General features: G+C 43.9%; 1 protein-coding gene across 3 annotated transcripts in view; it reads left to right on the forward strand.

Moving 5' to 3' along the window:
- glra1 (glycine receptor, alpha 1) overlaps positions 1-18,630 on the forward strand; it is a gene marked incomplete at both ends in the record, with an annotated part of 112,720 nt that overhangs the window by 68,255 nt on the left and 25,835 nt on the right. For all 3 annotated transcript variants that reach the window (XM_079228283.1, XM_079228284.1, XM_079228285.1), the window contains 3 exons: positions 3,292-3,515; positions 7,491-7,573; positions 8,559-8,696. In XM_079228283.1, the coding sequence (XP_079084409.1) occupies positions 3,292-3,515; positions 7,491-7,573; positions 8,559-8,696 (445 nt within the window). The remainder of the gene's footprint in view (positions 1-3,291; positions 3,516-7,490; positions 7,574-8,558; positions 8,697-18,630) is intronic.

The raw sequence follows: 18,630 nt of genomic DNA on the forward strand, positions 1-18,630 counted from the left end.
GCCTCTGTTGCTCTGCAGCTGGCGGTCGTGCGTCGGTCCTTTGAGTCTCATCCATCCTCCTCTTTGCAAAAACACTCTGTTCTTTGAAGTGACTCGTGAGCGTCTTTGAAACCCGGCCCTCTATCTCCTGTTCATCTTTCTCTCCGCCTGTCCTCCCACTCCATCTCTCCATCTCTCCATCTCTCCATCTCTCCATCTCCCGGCGTTGAGACCAAAGAGGGAGCGGCGGCCCGATGACCTTCGGCCGCCCTCCAGCTTTGTACCGGGCCGACTCTCCACACATCCATCTGCCTGTCGCCATCCCTCTATTCCTGGCAACTTTGACTCTTTTGTTTTGTAAAAAAACAAAAGAGCGCTTTATCAATCAAACCACAGCGGACAGCAGCCTTCAGGGAAGAGAACAGCAATAAGGAGAGAGAGAGCTGCAAGGCTGAGCGGCTCTGAGGCCACACAGCGGCTCACGGGCATGACAAAAAAGAGAGATGGCGACCGCGGCGTCCTGTCCATCACGCCGTCCGGTTCCCCGTGGGGAGCGCCGGCGTCTGGAGGCGGCGGTGCGGTGACCCTGCATGAGCCTCCACCGGCACGCGGCCATCTTGAGAGAAGCATCTCCCCGCGGTTACGTTTTTACATCCTCCTGTTCACGGGGGTTCTGGGATTTATGCTTGATAGGTTTTGCCGGTTGGATGTAATTTGCCAAATTAATTTTTCTCTGCATCGAGCCTCGTGGTTCAGAGAGATGAGAGATGAGAGATGAGAGAGATGAGAGAGATGAGAGATGAGAGAGATGAGAGATGAGAGAGATGAGAGAGATGAGAGAGATGAGAGATGAGAGAGATAAGAGAGATGAGAGAGATGAGAGAGATGAGAGATGAGAGAGATGAGAGAGATGAGAGATGAGAGAGATGAGAGAGATGAGAGATGAGAGAGATGAGAGAGATGAGAGATGAGAGAGATGAGAGATGAGAGATGAGAGAGATGAGAGAGATGAGAGATGAGAGAGATGAGAGATTAGAGATGAGAGAGATGAGAGAGATGAGAGAGATGAGAGATGAGAGAGATGAGAGAGATGAGAGATGAGAGAGATGAGAGAGATGAGAGATGAGAGATGAGGGAGATGAGAGATGAGAGAGATGAGAGATGAGAGAGATGAGAGATGAGAGAGATGAGAGAGATGAGAGATGAGAGATGAGGGAGATGAGAGATGAGAGAGATGAGAGATGAGAGAGATGAGAGAGATGAGAGATGAGAGATGAGAGAGAAGAGAGATGAGAGAGATGAGAGAGATGAGAGATGAGAGAGATGAGAGAGATGAGAGATGAGAGAGATGAGAGAGATGAGAGATGAGAGAGATGAGAGAGATGAGAGAGATGAGAGAGATGAGAGATGAGAGAGATGAGAGAGATGAGAGATGAGAGAGATGAGAGAGATGAGAGATGAGAGAGATGAGAGAGATGAGAGAGATGAGAGATGAGGGAGATGAGAGATGAGAGAGATGAGAGATGAGAGAGATGAGAGAGATGAGAGATGAGAGATGAGAGAGATGAGAGATGAGAGATGAGAGAGATGAGAGATGAGAGAGATGAGAGAGATGAGAGAGATGAGAGAGATGAGAGAGATGAGAGATGAGAGATGAGAGAGATGAGAGATGAGAGATGAGAGAGAAGAGAGATGAGAGAGATGAGAGAGATGAGAGATGAGAGAGATGAGAGATGAGAGAGATGAGAGATGAGAGAGATGAGAGATGAGAGAGAAGAGAGATGAGAGAGATGAGAGAGATGAGAGAGATGAGAGATGAGAGAGATGAGAGAGATGAGAGATGAGAGAGATGAGAGAGATGAGAGATGAGAGAGATGAGAGAGATGAGAGAGATGAGAGAGATGAGAGATGAGAGAGATGAGAGATGAGAGATGAGAGAGAAGAGAGAGATGAGAGAGAAGAGAGATGAGAGAGATGAGAGAGATGAGAGATGAGAGAGATGAGAGAGATGAGAGAGATGAGAGATGAGAGATGAGAGAGATGAGAGAGATGAGAGAGATGAGAGATGAGAGAGATGAGAGATGAGAGATGAGAGAGATGAGAGAGATGAGAGATGAGAGATGAGAGAGATGAGAGAGATGAGAGATGAGAGATGAGAGAGATGAGAGATGAGAGATGAGAGAGATGAGAGATGAGAGAGATGAGAGAGATGAGAGAGATGAGAGAGATGAGAGAGATGAGAGATGAGAGATGAGAGAGATGAGAGATGAGAGATGAGAGAGAAGAGAGATGAGAGAGATGAGAGAGATGAGAGATGAGAGAGATGAGAGATGAGAGAGATGAGAGATGAGAGAGAAGAGAGATGAGAGAGATGAGAGAGATGAGAGAGATGAGAGATGAGAGAGATGAGAGAGATGAGAGATGAGAGAGATGAGAGAGATGAGAGATGAGAGAGATGAGAGAGATGAGAGAGATGAGAGAGATGAGAGATGAGAGAGATGAGAGATGAGAGATGAGAGAGAAGAGAGAGATGAGAGAGAAGAGAGATGAGAGAGATGAGAGAGATGAGAGATGAGAGAGATGAGAGAGATGAGAGAGATGAGAGATGAGAGATGAGAGAGATGAGACCTCCACAGGACGAAGTCGTGATCGTCGTATGAGACGAAAGCTTTAGCTTTATCAAAGATAAATGATAAAGTCATGCGATGGAGCAAACGGGGCCGTTTGGATCAAAAATAGTTCCATCTGAACGATTCATGTGTCGGATATGAAATACATCTCCCGTCCAACTTCAACTCGAATTGATGTCCAGAGAACCAGCTCCTTAATCCTGTTTTTTTAAGCTTTTCACCTTGAAGAAAAGGGCTTTTATTTCACGAGAGATAACAGGAAGTGAAGTGTTGATGTCTAGTCACTCAAAACAAAAGTACTCCAGCTGGAGAAGCTAACATGCGCTAGCTGCGTTTCTGCGCACTGAATATCTCTGCTTGTGTTCATATGTTTTGTTGAAGCCAGCAACACGTGTCAGTGTTCACTCCTTACATGCAGACAGTCCTTTCAAAATAAAGTTCCGTCCACTTAACGTAAATACTGAACAACGGACGCCGCCGTGCAGAAGTTACCCGACAAATGCATCAACGTAGACTTCCCCTCGCTTGTTTTAACTCACAACAAGGCGCCCATGTGGCTGCCGCATTGCATTCTGGTCCGTGTCCAGCTTGCAGAGCCAGGTCTGATTGCTTTCTCCTCCTCCACAGAACAGATGTCTCTCTGCAGCGCCTCTGACCCGCTCTGTGCTCTGTCTCCTCTCAGGACTACCGGGTGAACATCTTCCTCCGGCAGCAGTGGAACGACCCCCGGCTGGCCTACAGCGAGTACCCCGACGACTCGCTGGACCTCGACCCCTCCATGTTGGACTCCATCTGGAAACCCGATTTGTTCTTCGCCAACGAGAAGGGGGCCAACTTCCACGAGGTCACCACCGACAACAAGCTGCTGCGCATCTCTAAAAACGGCAACGTGCTGTACAGCATCCGGTGAGCGGAGGGAAGCCGGATGAAGTCTCACATCCAGGCTACTTCATTAAAAGTGCAACTGGAGAATGAACTCTCCGCGGCCGTGAAGCCGCTGGGCTGTAACTGTCCGACGGTCATTTAAAAGAGATTTAACCGTAATAGGAAAAGTTTAGAGTCGCAGCAGAGGAGGGAAGGAGAAAGGTAATAAGTCTGAAGGTTATATTGAAACAATCGGTTATCAAACTATGATGGAAGACAGAAGGCGACGGCGCCGACTTCCTGTTTATTGCGTTCCAAAGACCTTCGTCTTCGTCTCTTATTGCGTCAGAGTTGCAGGTTTTTTATTTCCTCCAGAGTTCCACATCCCATTCAAGGCTCTCAGAGTTATAGCTGCCTTCAGCCCACAAAACCTTTTAGCCCGCCGGCGCCTCTTCCTCCCCCTCTTCCTCCTCCTCCTCCTCCTCCTCCTCCTCCTTTATTGCCTCTGCTTAGGGCCGAATGAGAAAGAGGCGCAGCCGCCATGTAATCTACTCAGCCGGTTAGTATTCCAGCGGCGAGTCCGATCCGTTATCAGCCTCGTTCTGGTGAGATTGGTCCTTCACAGATATCGTATCGTCGGGTAGAAAACGGGATGAACCCGCCGCTCTCATTCGTTAACTCGACAACGTCAGAGCGAGTCCTCCGTCCATCAGCTCCATCTCGGCGGCGGCGGCGGGATATTAATGCGTCCAGAGGAGCGATGGAGAAAATGGGTTCTTGTAAATGTTGTTTACTCTGCTTCCCCCCCGATGTTTATCGCTGGCGTCACGTTTGTGGGCCGTGACGTCTAAAGGAACATTTTGTATTCTTTGATTTGAAGGATTTTAGTACGAAATACATAATGTGTTTGAAAAAGTCAGTTTTCTCTAAAACAAAATCGGTAGCACTTTATAATAACACACTATTTAGCATTAGTAAAGCATGAATAAACACTGAATTCATCTTTTATAAAGCATTATTCCAACATGAACACTCACTAGTATGAATTTATAAACAGTTATACATGTTTCATTCTTTATAAATTATGGATTCCCCATGTGTAAATGAGATATTGGGATATTTACCTTTATTTAATAATCTCCGTAACCACATGGTTGTTTAACTTAATTTACATTTCTAAACGACCGTAACCCGTGTTAGAAGAGAACTATGGTTAAAAAACAAATTAAAGCAACTGTTAAGGTTAAGATGATTAATAAGATCATTTGTAAAGTGTTAGTAAATGATTAAAAAAAAGCTGCAATTTATGATTAATTCAAGTTCATTGCATACTAATGAGTGTTCATGTTGGAATAATGCTTTATAAATGATGAATTCAGTGTTTATTCATGCTTTACTAATGATAAATAGTGAATTTGATATAAAGTGCTACCACAAAATCTAACATGATGGTAAATCATACGAGGATATTTTAAATAATGTCTCATGATTGGGAGACAAAAGGTTCTCATATGTGTCGCATAGTTTAGACTTGAATTTTAATTTCCCTTTCTTTATTTTCCGTGCACAACCAGAACATAACAAGCGCATGATAGGAAACAGAAAGGGTTATTTATTATTATTTTTAACGGATGACTTATAGGAAGTTAGTTCTGCTTCGGTTCTTTTATTCTTTTCCATCAAATAGATAAGTGCAGTGATAATACTGCAACCAGGAAGTGCTGCTGATTATAATTTGTTCTGTTGTAAAAAGTCTCACAGCCCGTGCTGTCGATGTCTCTGACTCATTAAAACACATTATCCCCAAAAAGAAGAGAAAAAGAATGAATTCTGGCAGATTCCTTTCCATGACAGAATATGTTTGCTCGCTTGTAGAACAGCGTTGTTCTTCCATCTTCTCCCAGCGCAGCACATTAAACGTGTTCGTCCCGTCGTGAGGTCATCAGCCTCAGCATCTGTCCCGTGTGACTCCTCCTGCACGCTGGAACAAAAGCACAGGAATCACCTGCAGGGTCGGAGCGCCGCTCCATCTGGATGCAGAGCGGGACGCGCTTCTTTTTTTTGGGGTCAGCATTTGGCATTTCGGTGTCTTGATGCAGCAAACAGGAAACCACAGAGCTGAAGAAAGTGGGACATCTGTGGAGGCCTCATCGTGTGTGTGTGTGTGTGTGTGTGTGTGTGTGTGTGTGTGTGTGTGTGTGTGTGTGTGTGTAACACACGCTCAGCATCCTGTCGGGGCTAACGATGTGCAAACGCTGCAAAGTATTGTACATCAGGCCGACTGGACGTGTGTGTGTGTGTGTGTGTGTGTGTGTGTGTGTGTGTCGTTGGAGTGTGTGCAGCCAAATCACCTCCTGCTCGTCATGACAACCTGCTGACGGCGCCGACTCTGCAGAAACTGGGAGCTGTTTTTTTTTTCCTTTTTTATTATTATTATTTTTAAGGGTTTTCTTACTTAATATTTAGGGACTTAGAGGTGATGATGATGATGATGATGATGATGATGATTATTAATAGCTTGTTAAATCTCAGAATTACCTCCAGAGTCCTCTGACAGATAACGAGCTCCCTGATTTAAACAACATGCCGCAAAGCATCATGGGAATTAGTCCGAAAAGCTGATTTTTAAGATGGAGGATCGCCAGGAGAGCCGACTAGTATTCCTGCTGGAGCTTTCAGTCGCGTCTCATGGTCTTCAGAGCAGACGGAGTCAGAGTTCCATTGGAGACCATGTGATGTGACTGAAAGCTCCAGAAGCTGCTGCTAAATGGACCCGGAGAGAGATGGTTACAGAAAGGGTTTCACACAAGATTAATTATAATTTAGTGGAACTATCAATTATTTTCAGTTAAAAGCATTAAAAATTAAGAAATTAGCAGCGCTAAGACCATTATTTATAAGTATCATATTTATTTTACAGACTGCACAATGTATGGAGTGATATTTAAAACTAACTGCTTCAATTAATTGTTGAAAACACAGACATTTGCATCTCTAATTTAAAATAATCCGCTCTCTCTCTGAAGTCTGACGTGTTTCCAGCGTTTTGATATCTCGTTTCAAAACGAACGCTTTTCATTTCAGCGATGCAGCGAATCGGTTACATCACTTTTTTTTCCCATTAATTTCTGGGAGCAGTTGCAGAGAGACGTTCCCTCCACGCGACAGCAGTAATTAATTTCGGAGCCCGAGACTCGGGGAAAACCTAATGTGTCGCCACGGCGACGCCGACGCGGGACCGGCCGCCTCCGACGTTTTAATTTTCTGAGTTTCACGGATCAGCGTTCCGTGAAACGAGATTCATTCCTGCAGGTTCTGATCCTGTTGGTCCTCCGGCAGAGAAGCAGAAGAAGCCGTGACCTCTGACCTCTGACCTCTGACCTCTGACCTCGCGGTTCTCACGGCCTTCAGCTTTCCGTCTCCGCTTTAATATTGGTCAAATATATTGTTTATTAAATGACTAGCAGATGAAGCTGGAAGTGTTTAAAACATAAACACAAAAGAAAGAGTCATTTCCTAAAACAGCTGCGGACTGAAGTGTTTCACAAAAGTTACTCAAATAAATATGAAATATTCTGTATTTCTCTGTTATTTTTATCAAACAAAAGGGAGGAAGGGTGCATCTTTCGGGACTATTTTCAGCGGCGTATTAATCCGTCCGAGTATTTGTGTGAGCATGAAACTAAATGTTTATATAAATATCTTCTGATGCCAGTAACCGATTCATGTTCAGCTATTGTTGCACTTAAATTGAATCCGTCTGGATAAGGCAGCATGGATTTGATTTTATTGTATTTTTTTGTGTATTTATTTCTATCAATTTCAGACACGTCGTGATCTGCCTCTGTGCGGTGAGGTGGCCTGGATGAGTTACACTGATAAAGCTCTGGATAATCCTCTTAGCACTAAGTGACTCTGTGTGTGTGTGTGTGTGTGTGTGTGTGTGTGTGTGTGTGTGTGTGTGTGTGTGTGTGTGTGTGTGTGTGTGTGTGTGTGTGTGTGTGTGTGTGTTTGCAGAATAACACTGATCCTGGCCTGTCCCATGGATCTGAAGAACTTCCCGATGGACGTCCAGACGTGCATCATGCAGCTGGAGAGCTGTGAGTCACCACACACACACACACACACACACACACACACACACACACACACACACACACACACACACACACACACACACACACACACACACACACACACACACAGATGTGATTTTTGGCCTTTTCATTCATGCTTCTAAATTTGCAGTTACAAATCCGTGTGCTACTTCAGCACCACGGACAGCGGCACAGTGAGACATAAACTTCCAACAAAGCTTTATTTAGTTTTCGGTTTCCTTACACGACAAAACTACTAGAATGAGTGACATATTTTACATACAAGTAAAATTAGGTCAGGTGTGTAACAAAACTATGATCAAATAAGTTGACTCTCCTGGGTGAAAGTCCTGTGTTCGTCTGTCCTCATTTCTTTAATATTTCGTTTTACTTATTTTCTCCCTGCCTTTACTTCTACTTTTTCCTTCCTTCCTTCCTTCCTTCCTTCCTTCCTTCCTTCCTTCCTTCCTTCACACATTCTCACTTCCTTCCTTCTCTATTTCTTGCCTTAGTTCCTTCTTATATTCCTACTGTCGCTCCATCTTTTCCTCCACTTATGTCACGCTTTCTCCGTTATTTCCTTCCTTCTTTCATTTCATTATTTATTTATTTGAACAGGGACCGTACACATCAATCAACCCAGGGGTAAATGTGTCTTAGCTCAGGCTAAATTTCAACCCTAGTCCCTATGGCCAAATATAGCAAACCATCACTAAAGGAGAGAAATGGTTCCTCTTCTCCAACTGATATGAAAGTTAAAAAGACGAGTTAAATAAACGTATCGGTGATGTGAGCGATCGCTGGAAAAGGAACAGCGAACATCAGGACCCGGTTTGGTAAATAACAGAATCTAGAACGGGGTGGTGACCCTTCACCCCAACCAGAGGCAGAAAGATCCTCCTCCTCCTCCTCGGGAAGAAGAAGAATATCACAAATGACCTCACAGTGATGAAAGCAGCCTAAGTCCCGCCCCTCCTCTCTCCTCCAGTCGGCTACACCATGAACGACCTCATATTCGAGTGGGACGAGAAGGGAGCCGTGCAGGTGGCCGACGGCCTGACGCTGCCTCAGTTCCTGCTCAAGGAGGAGAAGGACCTGCGCTACTGCACCAAGCACTACAACACGGGTGAGTCTGGACTACTTCCTCTACTTCCTCTACTTCCTCTACTTCCTCTTCTTCCTTTTTCAATATTATCTTTCACAGAGGAAACAGAGACCTGAGAGACTCAGTCTATCGGCAGCTGTCGATGTCGTGACGGCTTCTCTCGAAAGAGTCGCGCATTAGTTTCATCGCCAAATATTTTCACACGGGTGGAGACGATGCTGAAAACAAGCCGTAGTCTGTTGCCTCACAATCTGACATCCATTAAAAAAGATTGGCCTCATTTTGAATCAGTCCATCATGCAATATTCCATACCTGATATGCTTTGATCAATTCATGTTACACACGATGCGATGATGAATAAATCAGTTTTTAGGGGTTATTAATTTGGAAACTTTTATTCTCCACATATGTTGATTTGTACGCTTCACTGGAAGCAAATATTAATGTTTTCATTTTTAGCTGACCAGCTGTGCTGTGAGTCAAAAACTCAATACTAACAAAGAACTGGTCAATCAAGACTTTCCCTAGAAGTAGCACCAAGCTCGGACACAGGGTTACATTAGTAACTTCCTCCACAGAGCGACTCTAGAGATGCTGGTGTGGAGCTGGAGGTTTTAAATCAGAGGGTGCGCTTGATATGTGTTGCAGAGAGAGGAGCGGATGTCTTGAGATGACTCGTCATGTTTATGTGAAACACAAACGCGTGAGAAACGTGAGACGTGAGAAAAGTACAAAGGAAACAAACAATCCCGCCTCCATCTCTCTGTTTGTCTTTCTTCATCTGTCCATCGTTCTCACGTCTCTCTCTTCCCAGTCGACGCTTTCCCTTTTTTCTTTTCTCATCAAGCGGCCGCCGCTGCTTCCTCTCCCTCCTTCCTATTTGCTTTCTATCTCCCTCCAGGATTGACATTGTAGAAGGAAAGATGAGAGATGGAGGAGAGAGAGGTGTAGAGGAGGCAGAGGAGGGAGCGATGTTTCTGTCTTATGAACGGAGAAAAGATCTAAATTCAGAATCACAGATTCTTTGAAATGTGAGAGGGAGACGCAGCTGAAGCGCTGCATGTCAGAGACCCAAAGCTCTTTTCTATTTGTTTGAGAAATAATTCATTATTCACTTCCAATGTGACTCAGAGAGGAGCGAGAAAAAAAAACTGTGAGCTGCAAAGTTTGTTTCAGCCACAAACTAAAAATAACATCATTATTTTAGATTAAAAGTTGGATATGTGTTCATTTTAACTCAAAGAATATATATTTAGGATTAACTAAACTGCATTCTCAGTTATGTTTTGAGGGAAACATATTTTGAACGTTAACGTCGTGAAGACGCTGCAAAACTAGTTAGTGTTGTTTCAGCGTAGAAGTACTTTTGTTACATAACTTGTGTATTAATGTCAAATGGGATGGGACTTCAAAAACAGAACCCGGGAAACAAATATGTAGGTTTTGTTGTCTGGGAATGTCGTCTTTTAGGAGATATTTCCAGGAAGAGAATGAACAGCAGAAAGAGAGAGAGATGATGAAAAATAATGATATGTAGAAACAACGGTAAAGGTGGGGAGATAATAAATCAATAAAAAATAGAGAATGGGAAGGAGAAAAAAAGCGATGGGGAAAAGATTGGAGACAAAAGAGAAGGCAGGAAAGGGAAGTAAAGAAACCTTCAGAATAAAAGAGGTGATAATAACTAAAAGATTAAAAAAGATGAAAATATGAAAGAGACGTGGAGATGAATGGACATTATTTGAAGTGAAGAATAGAAGAAAAATGAGAAGGAGAAGGATCATATTAGAGATGTGAGAATGAAGAAGAACAACAGAAATCAGGAGACGAGGAGAGGAGGAGAGGAGGAGAGGAGGAGAGGAGGAGACATGGAGAGGAGGAGAGGAGGAGAGGAGGAGACGAGGAGAGGAGGAGAGGAGGAGAGGAGGAGACATGGAGAGGAGGAGAGGAGGAGAGGAGGAGACGAGGAGAGGAGGAGACGAGGAGAGGAGGAGAGGAGGAGACGAGGAGAGGAGGAGAGGAGGAGAGGAGGAGAGGAGGAGAAAAGGAGAGGAGGAGAGGAGGAGAGGAGGAGACGAGGAGAGGAGGAGACGAGGAGAGGAGGAGAGGAGGAGACGAGGAGAGGAGGAGAGGAGGAGAGGAGGAGACGAGGAGAGGAGGAGAGGAGGAGAGGAGGAGACGAGGAGAGGAGGAGACGAGGAGACGAGGAGAGGAGGAGACGAGGAGAGGAGGAGAGGAGGAGAGGAGGAGAGGAGGAGACGAGGAGAGGAGGAGACGAGGAGAGGAGGAGAGGACGCCACGCTCTGTTTCTCTCTTCAGGTCCTCAAGTGTGGATGAAAGCCATCTGTCCATGTGTCCGGTCCACAAGCACCAACTGTATGAATATGAAATGCATATCGAGTAGGTGGCGATCTGAAATAGAATATTTGGGAGGGATAAAATATGGTAATCAAGTATTTTGCTGCAGAAAGACACACAGTGAGGAACTGAGGAGTTGTGATCCAAAGTTGAAGTTACTAAACTAAATGCTAGTTTGTAGGTCACACGTTTAAAATGTGCAGATTTACATATTGCCTTTTAGAGATTAAAGAGATGTCCAGAAGAAAGTTGTTGCCTTTATGACGACCAGTAAAATGTTATGATTGCAATTAATATGCTCTTATTTTGAAATCTACTTTATTCTTCAAACATTATGACTTTCTTTTTCAGAATATAGTGACATTATTCTGAAAATTCACGCTTTTATTGCACTAACTCAATGTGCGCACGACAGAAAAATGACAGGTCGCAGTGAGCTCCAATCTCCAAAACACTGGTCACAGTGTGTGTGTGTGTGTGTGTGTGTGTGTGTGTGTGTGTGTGTGTGTGTGTGTGTGTGTGTGTGTGTGTGTGTGTGTGCAGCAGGCTGATTAGTTCAGATTCGGAGCCATCACTCACACAGAGGCTGACGGCTGCTGTCGCCGCTGAGCAGATGAACGATCCACCTCCAGAAGAGGAGCCTTGACACGACTCAGCCACACACACACACACACACACACACACTCACACACACACACACACTCACACGCACACACACACACACTCGGGTGCACGCACAGCAGAGACAATGGGGTGATAATCCTCTGCTTTGTTATATAAATTCTGTTTTCAGTCCCTGGATCTCACATCACGTCCTTTTATGGCGTTTCCTGTTTGATCGGCATGACGACGCAGGACTCTGTTTCATTTACATCGCGCTCGCTTGGTTCTTATTCCTGATTGAACCGCATTTCATCAGCTTGTGACGAAATATTACGTATTATTCCTGTGGACCTGGTTGTTGTTGTTGTTGTTGTTGTTGTTGTTGTTGTTGTTGTTGTTGTTGTTGTTGGTCAATCAGGTGTAATAAAGTTTTCTCCTGTTTGGGTCATGGTAAGAAGCATTTAGTGAGTACTTAGTTATGTTTATACAACAGAAGTACTTGGTTATGTTTATGCAACAGAAGTACTTGCTTATGTTTATACAACAGAAGTACTTGGTTATGTTTATGCAACAGAAGTACTTGGTTATGTTTATACAACAGAAGTACTTGGTTATGTTTATGCAACAGAAGTACTTGGTTATGTTTATACAACAGAAGTACTTGGTTATGTTTATGCAACAGAAGTACTTGCTTATGTTTATACAACAGAAGTACTTGGTTATGTTTATGCAACAGAAGTACTTGGTTATGTTTATGCAACAGAAGTACTTGGTTATGTTTATGGAACAGAAGTACTTGCTTTTGTTTATTCAACAGAAGTACTTGCTTATGTTTATACAACAGAAGTACTTGGTTATGTTTATGGAACAGAAGTACTTGCTTTTGTTTATTCAACAGAAGTATTTGGTTATGTTTGTACAACAGAAGTACTTGGTTATGTTTATGGAACAGAAGTACTTGCTTTTGTTTATTCAACAGAAGTATTTGGTTATGTTTATACAACAGAAGTACTTGGTTATGTTTATGCAACAGAAGTACTTGGTTATGTTTGTACAACAGAAGTACTTGGTTATGTTTGTACAACAGAAGTACTTGCTTTTGTTTATACAACATAAGTACTTGGTTATGTTTATACAACAGAAGTACTTGGTTATGTTTATACAACAGAAGTACTTGGTTATGTTTATGCAACATAAGTACTTGCTTTTGTTTATACAACAGAAGTACTTGGTTATGTTTATACAACAGAAGTACTTGGTTATGTTTATACAACAGAAGTACTTGCTTTTGTTTATACAACAGAAGTACTTGGTTATGTTTGTACAACAGAAGTACTTGCTTTTGTTTATACAACAGAAGTACTTGGTTATGTTTATACAACAGAAGTACTTGCTTTTGTTTATACAACAGAAGTACTTGGTTATGTTTATACAACAGAAGTACTTGGTTATGTTTGTACAACAGAAGTACTTGGTTATGTTTGTACAACAGAAGTACTTGCTTTTGTTTATACAACATAAGTACTTGGTTATGTTTATACAACAGAAGTACTTGCTTTTGTTTATACAACAGAAGTACTTGGTTATGTTTGTACAACAGAAGTACTTGGTTATGTTTATACAACAGAAGTACTTGCTTTTGTTTATACAACAGAAGTACTTGGTTATGTTTATACAACAGAAGTACTTGCTTTTGTTTATACAACAGAAGTACTTGGTTATGTTTATACAACAGAAGTACTTGCTTTTGTTTATACAACAGAAGTACTTGGTTATGTTTGTACAACAGAAGTACTTGGTTATGTTTGTACAACAGAAGTACTTGGTTATGTTTATACAACAGAAGTACTTGCTTTTGTTTATACAACAGAAGTACTTGCTTATGTTTATACAACAGAAGTACTTGGTTATGTTTATACAACAGAAGTACTTGCTTATGTTTATACAACAGAAGTACTTGGTTATGTTTATACAACAGAAGTACAGTAAATATAAAAACTAGCCAAAGAGCTGAAAGAGGATCACAAGTAAAAATCTTTTCTTCACGTGATTTCTTATATTTCTCTCTCTGCTCATCTCTTATGACTGTGTGTGTGTGTGTGTGTGAGTGTGTGTGTGTGTGTGTGTGTGTGTGTGTGTGTGTGTGTGTGTGTTAGCGTGAATGTGCACACGCCTCGCTGCTTCCCAATCAAGCATTAAGAGGGAATTAAGGTGTCGTTTCTACTCAGATTTATTAGCTGCAGTCGATTGAGACTCGATTGAGAGGGAGAGAGAGGGAGGAAGAGAGAGGGAGGGAGAGAGAGAGAGAGGGAAGAAGAGAGAGGGAGGGAGAGAGAGGGAGGAAGAGAGAGGGAGGGAGAGAGAGAGAGACAGAGCATTTACCTGCTCTGTCTCTCTCTCCTGCTCGTCTCTCCCATTAACTGCTGTCTTTTTTATTTCTTTCCCTCCATCCACACACACACACACACACACACACACACACACACACACACACACACACACACACACACACACACACACACACACACACACACACACACACACACACACACACAGAAAGAAAGAAACGGCCTGTTTGAAATACCAATTCCTCTTCCTGCTGCATTGCAGGCCGCTCTGGTTTCCCGGCTGCTGAAATGTTTAGCGTGAGTTTGGGTTCGCGAGGCGTTCAAAGACATCCAGGACGTTTCATCGTCCATTCACCCAAAACATTAACGCCGACCGGCTTCATCCAGACCTTCACCCTTTGAGCCCAGTTGCAGTGAAGCTGCCAAGCGGCAATTCTGGTTTACGAGTTTATGGAATATTCTAAAGTGAATCCTTTAAATCTTCACAAATAGTGCAACATGTGATATTATTATTATAGTTAAAATAATAGTAATCAGAATAATCTTTTAGATCACTTTTTAATGCTCAAAGTGCTTTTCCAAAAAAAGCAACACATTAAAACAAAAGAAAATTACTCTCTTTTTTTCATAATGACTTTATTAAGAATGAATAAAAATGAGAAAACTAGTTAAACCGACGGATTGTTTTTAACAGAAGACGTTGAAACTGTTCAACTCAAACAGAGTCGTAGCTCTGTGAGCTAACCGCTAACGATGATGTCATAGGGATGGCTAGCAGGAAGTGTTTGCTATGTGGTCAACTAACATCTGCTTACTAGCACTGGACACACACACACACACACACACACACACACACACACACACACACACACACACACACAGATAGAGGCCCGGCTGAATAATTTCAATCTTCTTATCAGATGGAAAATATGGACAGCACTTAAAAGCTCTGAAGTGTATCACAGCTATAAATCAAGTCCAACCCCATCGACTCTCCTCCTCTTCTTCCTCCTCCTCTTCCTCCTCCTCTTCCTCCTCCTCCTGCCTTCCTTCCCTCTTTCCTCCGTCCTCTCACATCTTCCTCTCCTCCTCATCCCTCGTTCTCCTCTCTCTAACATCACATGTCCTCCTCTCTCCTCCTTTCACCACTCCTCTTTCTTCCCCTCCTCCTCCTCCTCCTCTTCCTCTCCTCTCCAGTAGTTCGGGGTTAACTCTAATTGATGAGGCTGCCGTCCATTGATCTCCTTTGATTAAATGGATGGTCGGCCATCTTGCTCTCTGGCTCTCTTGTGAGCGCTCATTCCATTACAGAGACAGAGCGGCTCGTCTGTAAATAAACCTCAGTGGTGACGTGAGCGTCTGTGTGGCAGGTCGTCTGCGTTGTTTCTGTTCAGACAAAGACTCTTGTTGTGTGATCTTGTAACACAACATCTGGAGCCATGATGGATTCTCCTGACACCAGCAGTCACGTGACAACAACTCTGTGAAACTTTGACTGACCTGCAGGCTGCAGCTTGCTTTCTTCATGATTTACGGCTCTGTAGCTGTTCTACTGCACACGAGACGTGTTTGACTTCTCTTCACTTCCACCATGACGGTGTGTTTCCATAGAGGCGCCGGACCTTTACATAGCAGTGAAGAACGAGGCCACAGAGAGTAAAAGGAGAAAGAAAAGAGCCCTAAAACTGCTTGAGGTTAGAAGCCGGCGGGCCGTTGGTCAGGTGATCGCTGTGAGGTCCAGAGCAGAAAACAGGAAGTAAAGGAGGTGTGAGCAACAAAGACAGAGATTAAAAACATAAATACATAAATAATCAGGCTCACCTAGGAGGTCCACTGCAGTGAAACAGGAGCAGAGAGGTTTAGAGGAGGAAGGCAGTGGACCACGTTGCATTGAAGTGCAGTTTAAGAAGTCAAATGTAGTAGTGAGACGCAGAAATTGATTAATATCCTTGAATCTGGTTCAATTAAAGGCAGCAGCAAACAGAAAAGTCTTCAATTTTGGATTTAAAGGAGCTGAGGATCCCTGAGGGTCTCTGGTGGTCTATGAGGGTCTCAGCAGACCTGCAGCTTTCAGGTCTGCTGAACGCTAAAAGATGAACGCTGCTTCTCCGTGTTTAGTTCTGACTCTTGGACCAGGAAGTAGACCCGTCCCAGACCACCTGAGCTTGAGGATTACATCAAACCTCTCAAAGCCTCTCAACACAAAGCGTGAACACATGTCAGCGGTGGAGATCTGAAGCTGGGACTCGCCCAGCGATCCCAGTCCAGATGGTGCAGCCAGCACGTCGCATGGTGGCTCGCTGTGTGTGAGTGTGTGTGAGTGTGTGTGAGTGTGTGTGAGTGTGAGTGTGTTGGAAAGGCCTTTACGAGTATAAATGAGCCCTATAGTACCTTTAAGTTTTCTTGACGTCAATCCTCAAGAAGACTCTGCACAGAGTCCCCGTCACGCCACTGTGAGGCGGCCATGTTGGAACGCATCGGGGGGCCGAGTCCACAGACTTTGGCAGTCGCTAAACCTGCATCACGAGACACAAAGGAAGCCGTGTGATTCTCAAAGGGCGAGATGCTCCTGAGCTGCGTATCTGAATGAGGTGATGAGCAGACGTGTTGGCCAGAACCAGCTCTTTCTGTGCAGATGAGCCTCAGCAGCAACAGTCCAATTCACAAAGATCGGCGCTGAAGGTCACGCAGAGCTGCGGAGGAATGATTCCCGTCTTCAGAGAGTTGTTGAACATTCACAGCCAAGCTGTTTCCATTGCTTCCGGATGTGAGGGTGGCCTCGTCCAGCAGGACCTGGAGCTCCAGGACGAACACTTCTTTGGTCTTTTTCTCTCCGCCGTCGTTCCGCCTGTTCTGTTCTTGCCAATATTTATAATTTGACTCGTGGATATTTGCAATCGGACAAAAAAAAATGGCAAATTGCGCTTTTCATGGTGCAGCCATCGTGATATTTAGAAGCCGTCGCCATCTTGGTTTTTAGCCGTCGCCGTCTTGGTTTTTGGTGACACAAGAGGGCGGAGCTAAGAATTGCGCAAAATTGCGCTTTTCATGGTGCAGTCACTGTGATATTTAGAAGCCTTCAGTTCAGCACTTTAGCCGTCGCCATCTAAGTTTTTGGCCGTCGCCATCTAAGTTTTTGGCTGTCGCCATCTTAGTTTTTAGCTGTTGCCATCTTGGTTTTTGGCCGTCGCCATCTTAGTTTTTAGCTGTCGCCATCTTGGTTTTTGGCCGTCGCCATCTTAGTTTTTAGCTGTCGCCATCTTGGTTTTTGGCCGTCGCCATCTTAGTTTTTAGCTGTCGCCATCTTGGTTTTTAGCTGTCGTCATATTGGTTTTTTGCTCCCGCCATCTTGGTTTTTAGCTGTCGCCATCTTGGTTTTTAGCTGTCGTCATATTGGTTTTTTGCTCCCGCCATCTTGTTTTTTAGCCGTAGCCATCTTAGTTTTTAGCTGTCGTCATATTGGTTTTTTGCTCCCGCCATCTTGTTTTTTGGCCGTCGCCATCTTAGTTTTTAGCTGTCGCCATCTTGGTTTTTAGCTGTCGCCATCTTGGTTTTTGGCTGTCGCCATCTTGGTTTTTAGCTGTCGTCATATTGGTTTTTTGCTCCCGCCATCTTGGTTTTTGGCCGTCGCCATCTTGGTTTTTGGCTGTCGCCATCTTGGTTTTTAGCCGTCACCATCTTGGTTTTTGGCTGTCGTCATCTTGGTTTTTGGCTGTCGCCATCTTGGTTTTTAGCCGTCGCCATCTTGGTTTTTGGCCGTCGCCATTTTGATTTTTGGTGACACGAGAGGGCGGAACTAAGAACAATCAAGATATTTTTTAGTGTGCCGATTAACGTCCATGAAGTAAAAAGGGTTAAAGTTATAAGACGAAAACACGAAACCTGTCAATCAACTTGTAGCCCCGCCCCTAAAGCGTCCCCTGCTTTATGGTCTGTTTGACTCTAAATGACCATAATTTACTAAATGAGCATCATGCTGTATTGAAGAAGACTTGAAACTAGAGATTGAAACCACCGTGATCCATTCTTCATGAATTCGGCACTGAATTAATTTCGTCAAATGTATGATTTTATAACTTTTGCTCGTCGTGGGTTATCAACGTTAAGCTCCACATCACAGAGATATTCTCCGTCTCTCTGGCTGTTACATAGTAACCGGCGTCATGAACCCCCAAAATAAGCCACCTGCTGTGTTTGTGTTCCCGTCTTTATCTTGTTGGGTTCTGTTTGATATTCTGCAAAGCCGAGCATTTGTGTCGCTCTGATTTCCCGCCGGTGGTTTACACTTTGGCTTAGCGCGAGCGCCGAAGTCGAGATGACATTTTGTCTCAGGAAGCTGTCATCTTCGTCGCCGGTCGGGCGATATTTCTCTCTCCCTCCGGCTCATCCTCCCGTTCACTGCCAGTCCTCTAATCCCTTCTCTCTCTGGATCACTCCTTTAATGTCTCATCAGCTCCACCTGTTTGTTTGTTTCCGGGGGACAAGACTGCCAGTGTTCAGAGGAAGATAACACAAGGAGACGACACGGCACAAGAAAAGAAGATTGTTCTTTAGAGCAAAGTTGCAAATTCAGTTAATTTCCCAAAGAGAAACCTCGTGAGACGAGATGATTGGCTCTCGTTATGAAGCGAAAACCTCTTTCTTT

Source organism: Taurulus bubalis (assembly GCF_910589615.1).
Source record: "Taurulus bubalis genome assembly, chromosome: 13".
NCBI classification, from domain to species: domain Eukaryota; kingdom Metazoa; phylum Chordata; class Actinopteri; order Perciformes; family Cottidae; genus Taurulus; species Taurulus bubalis.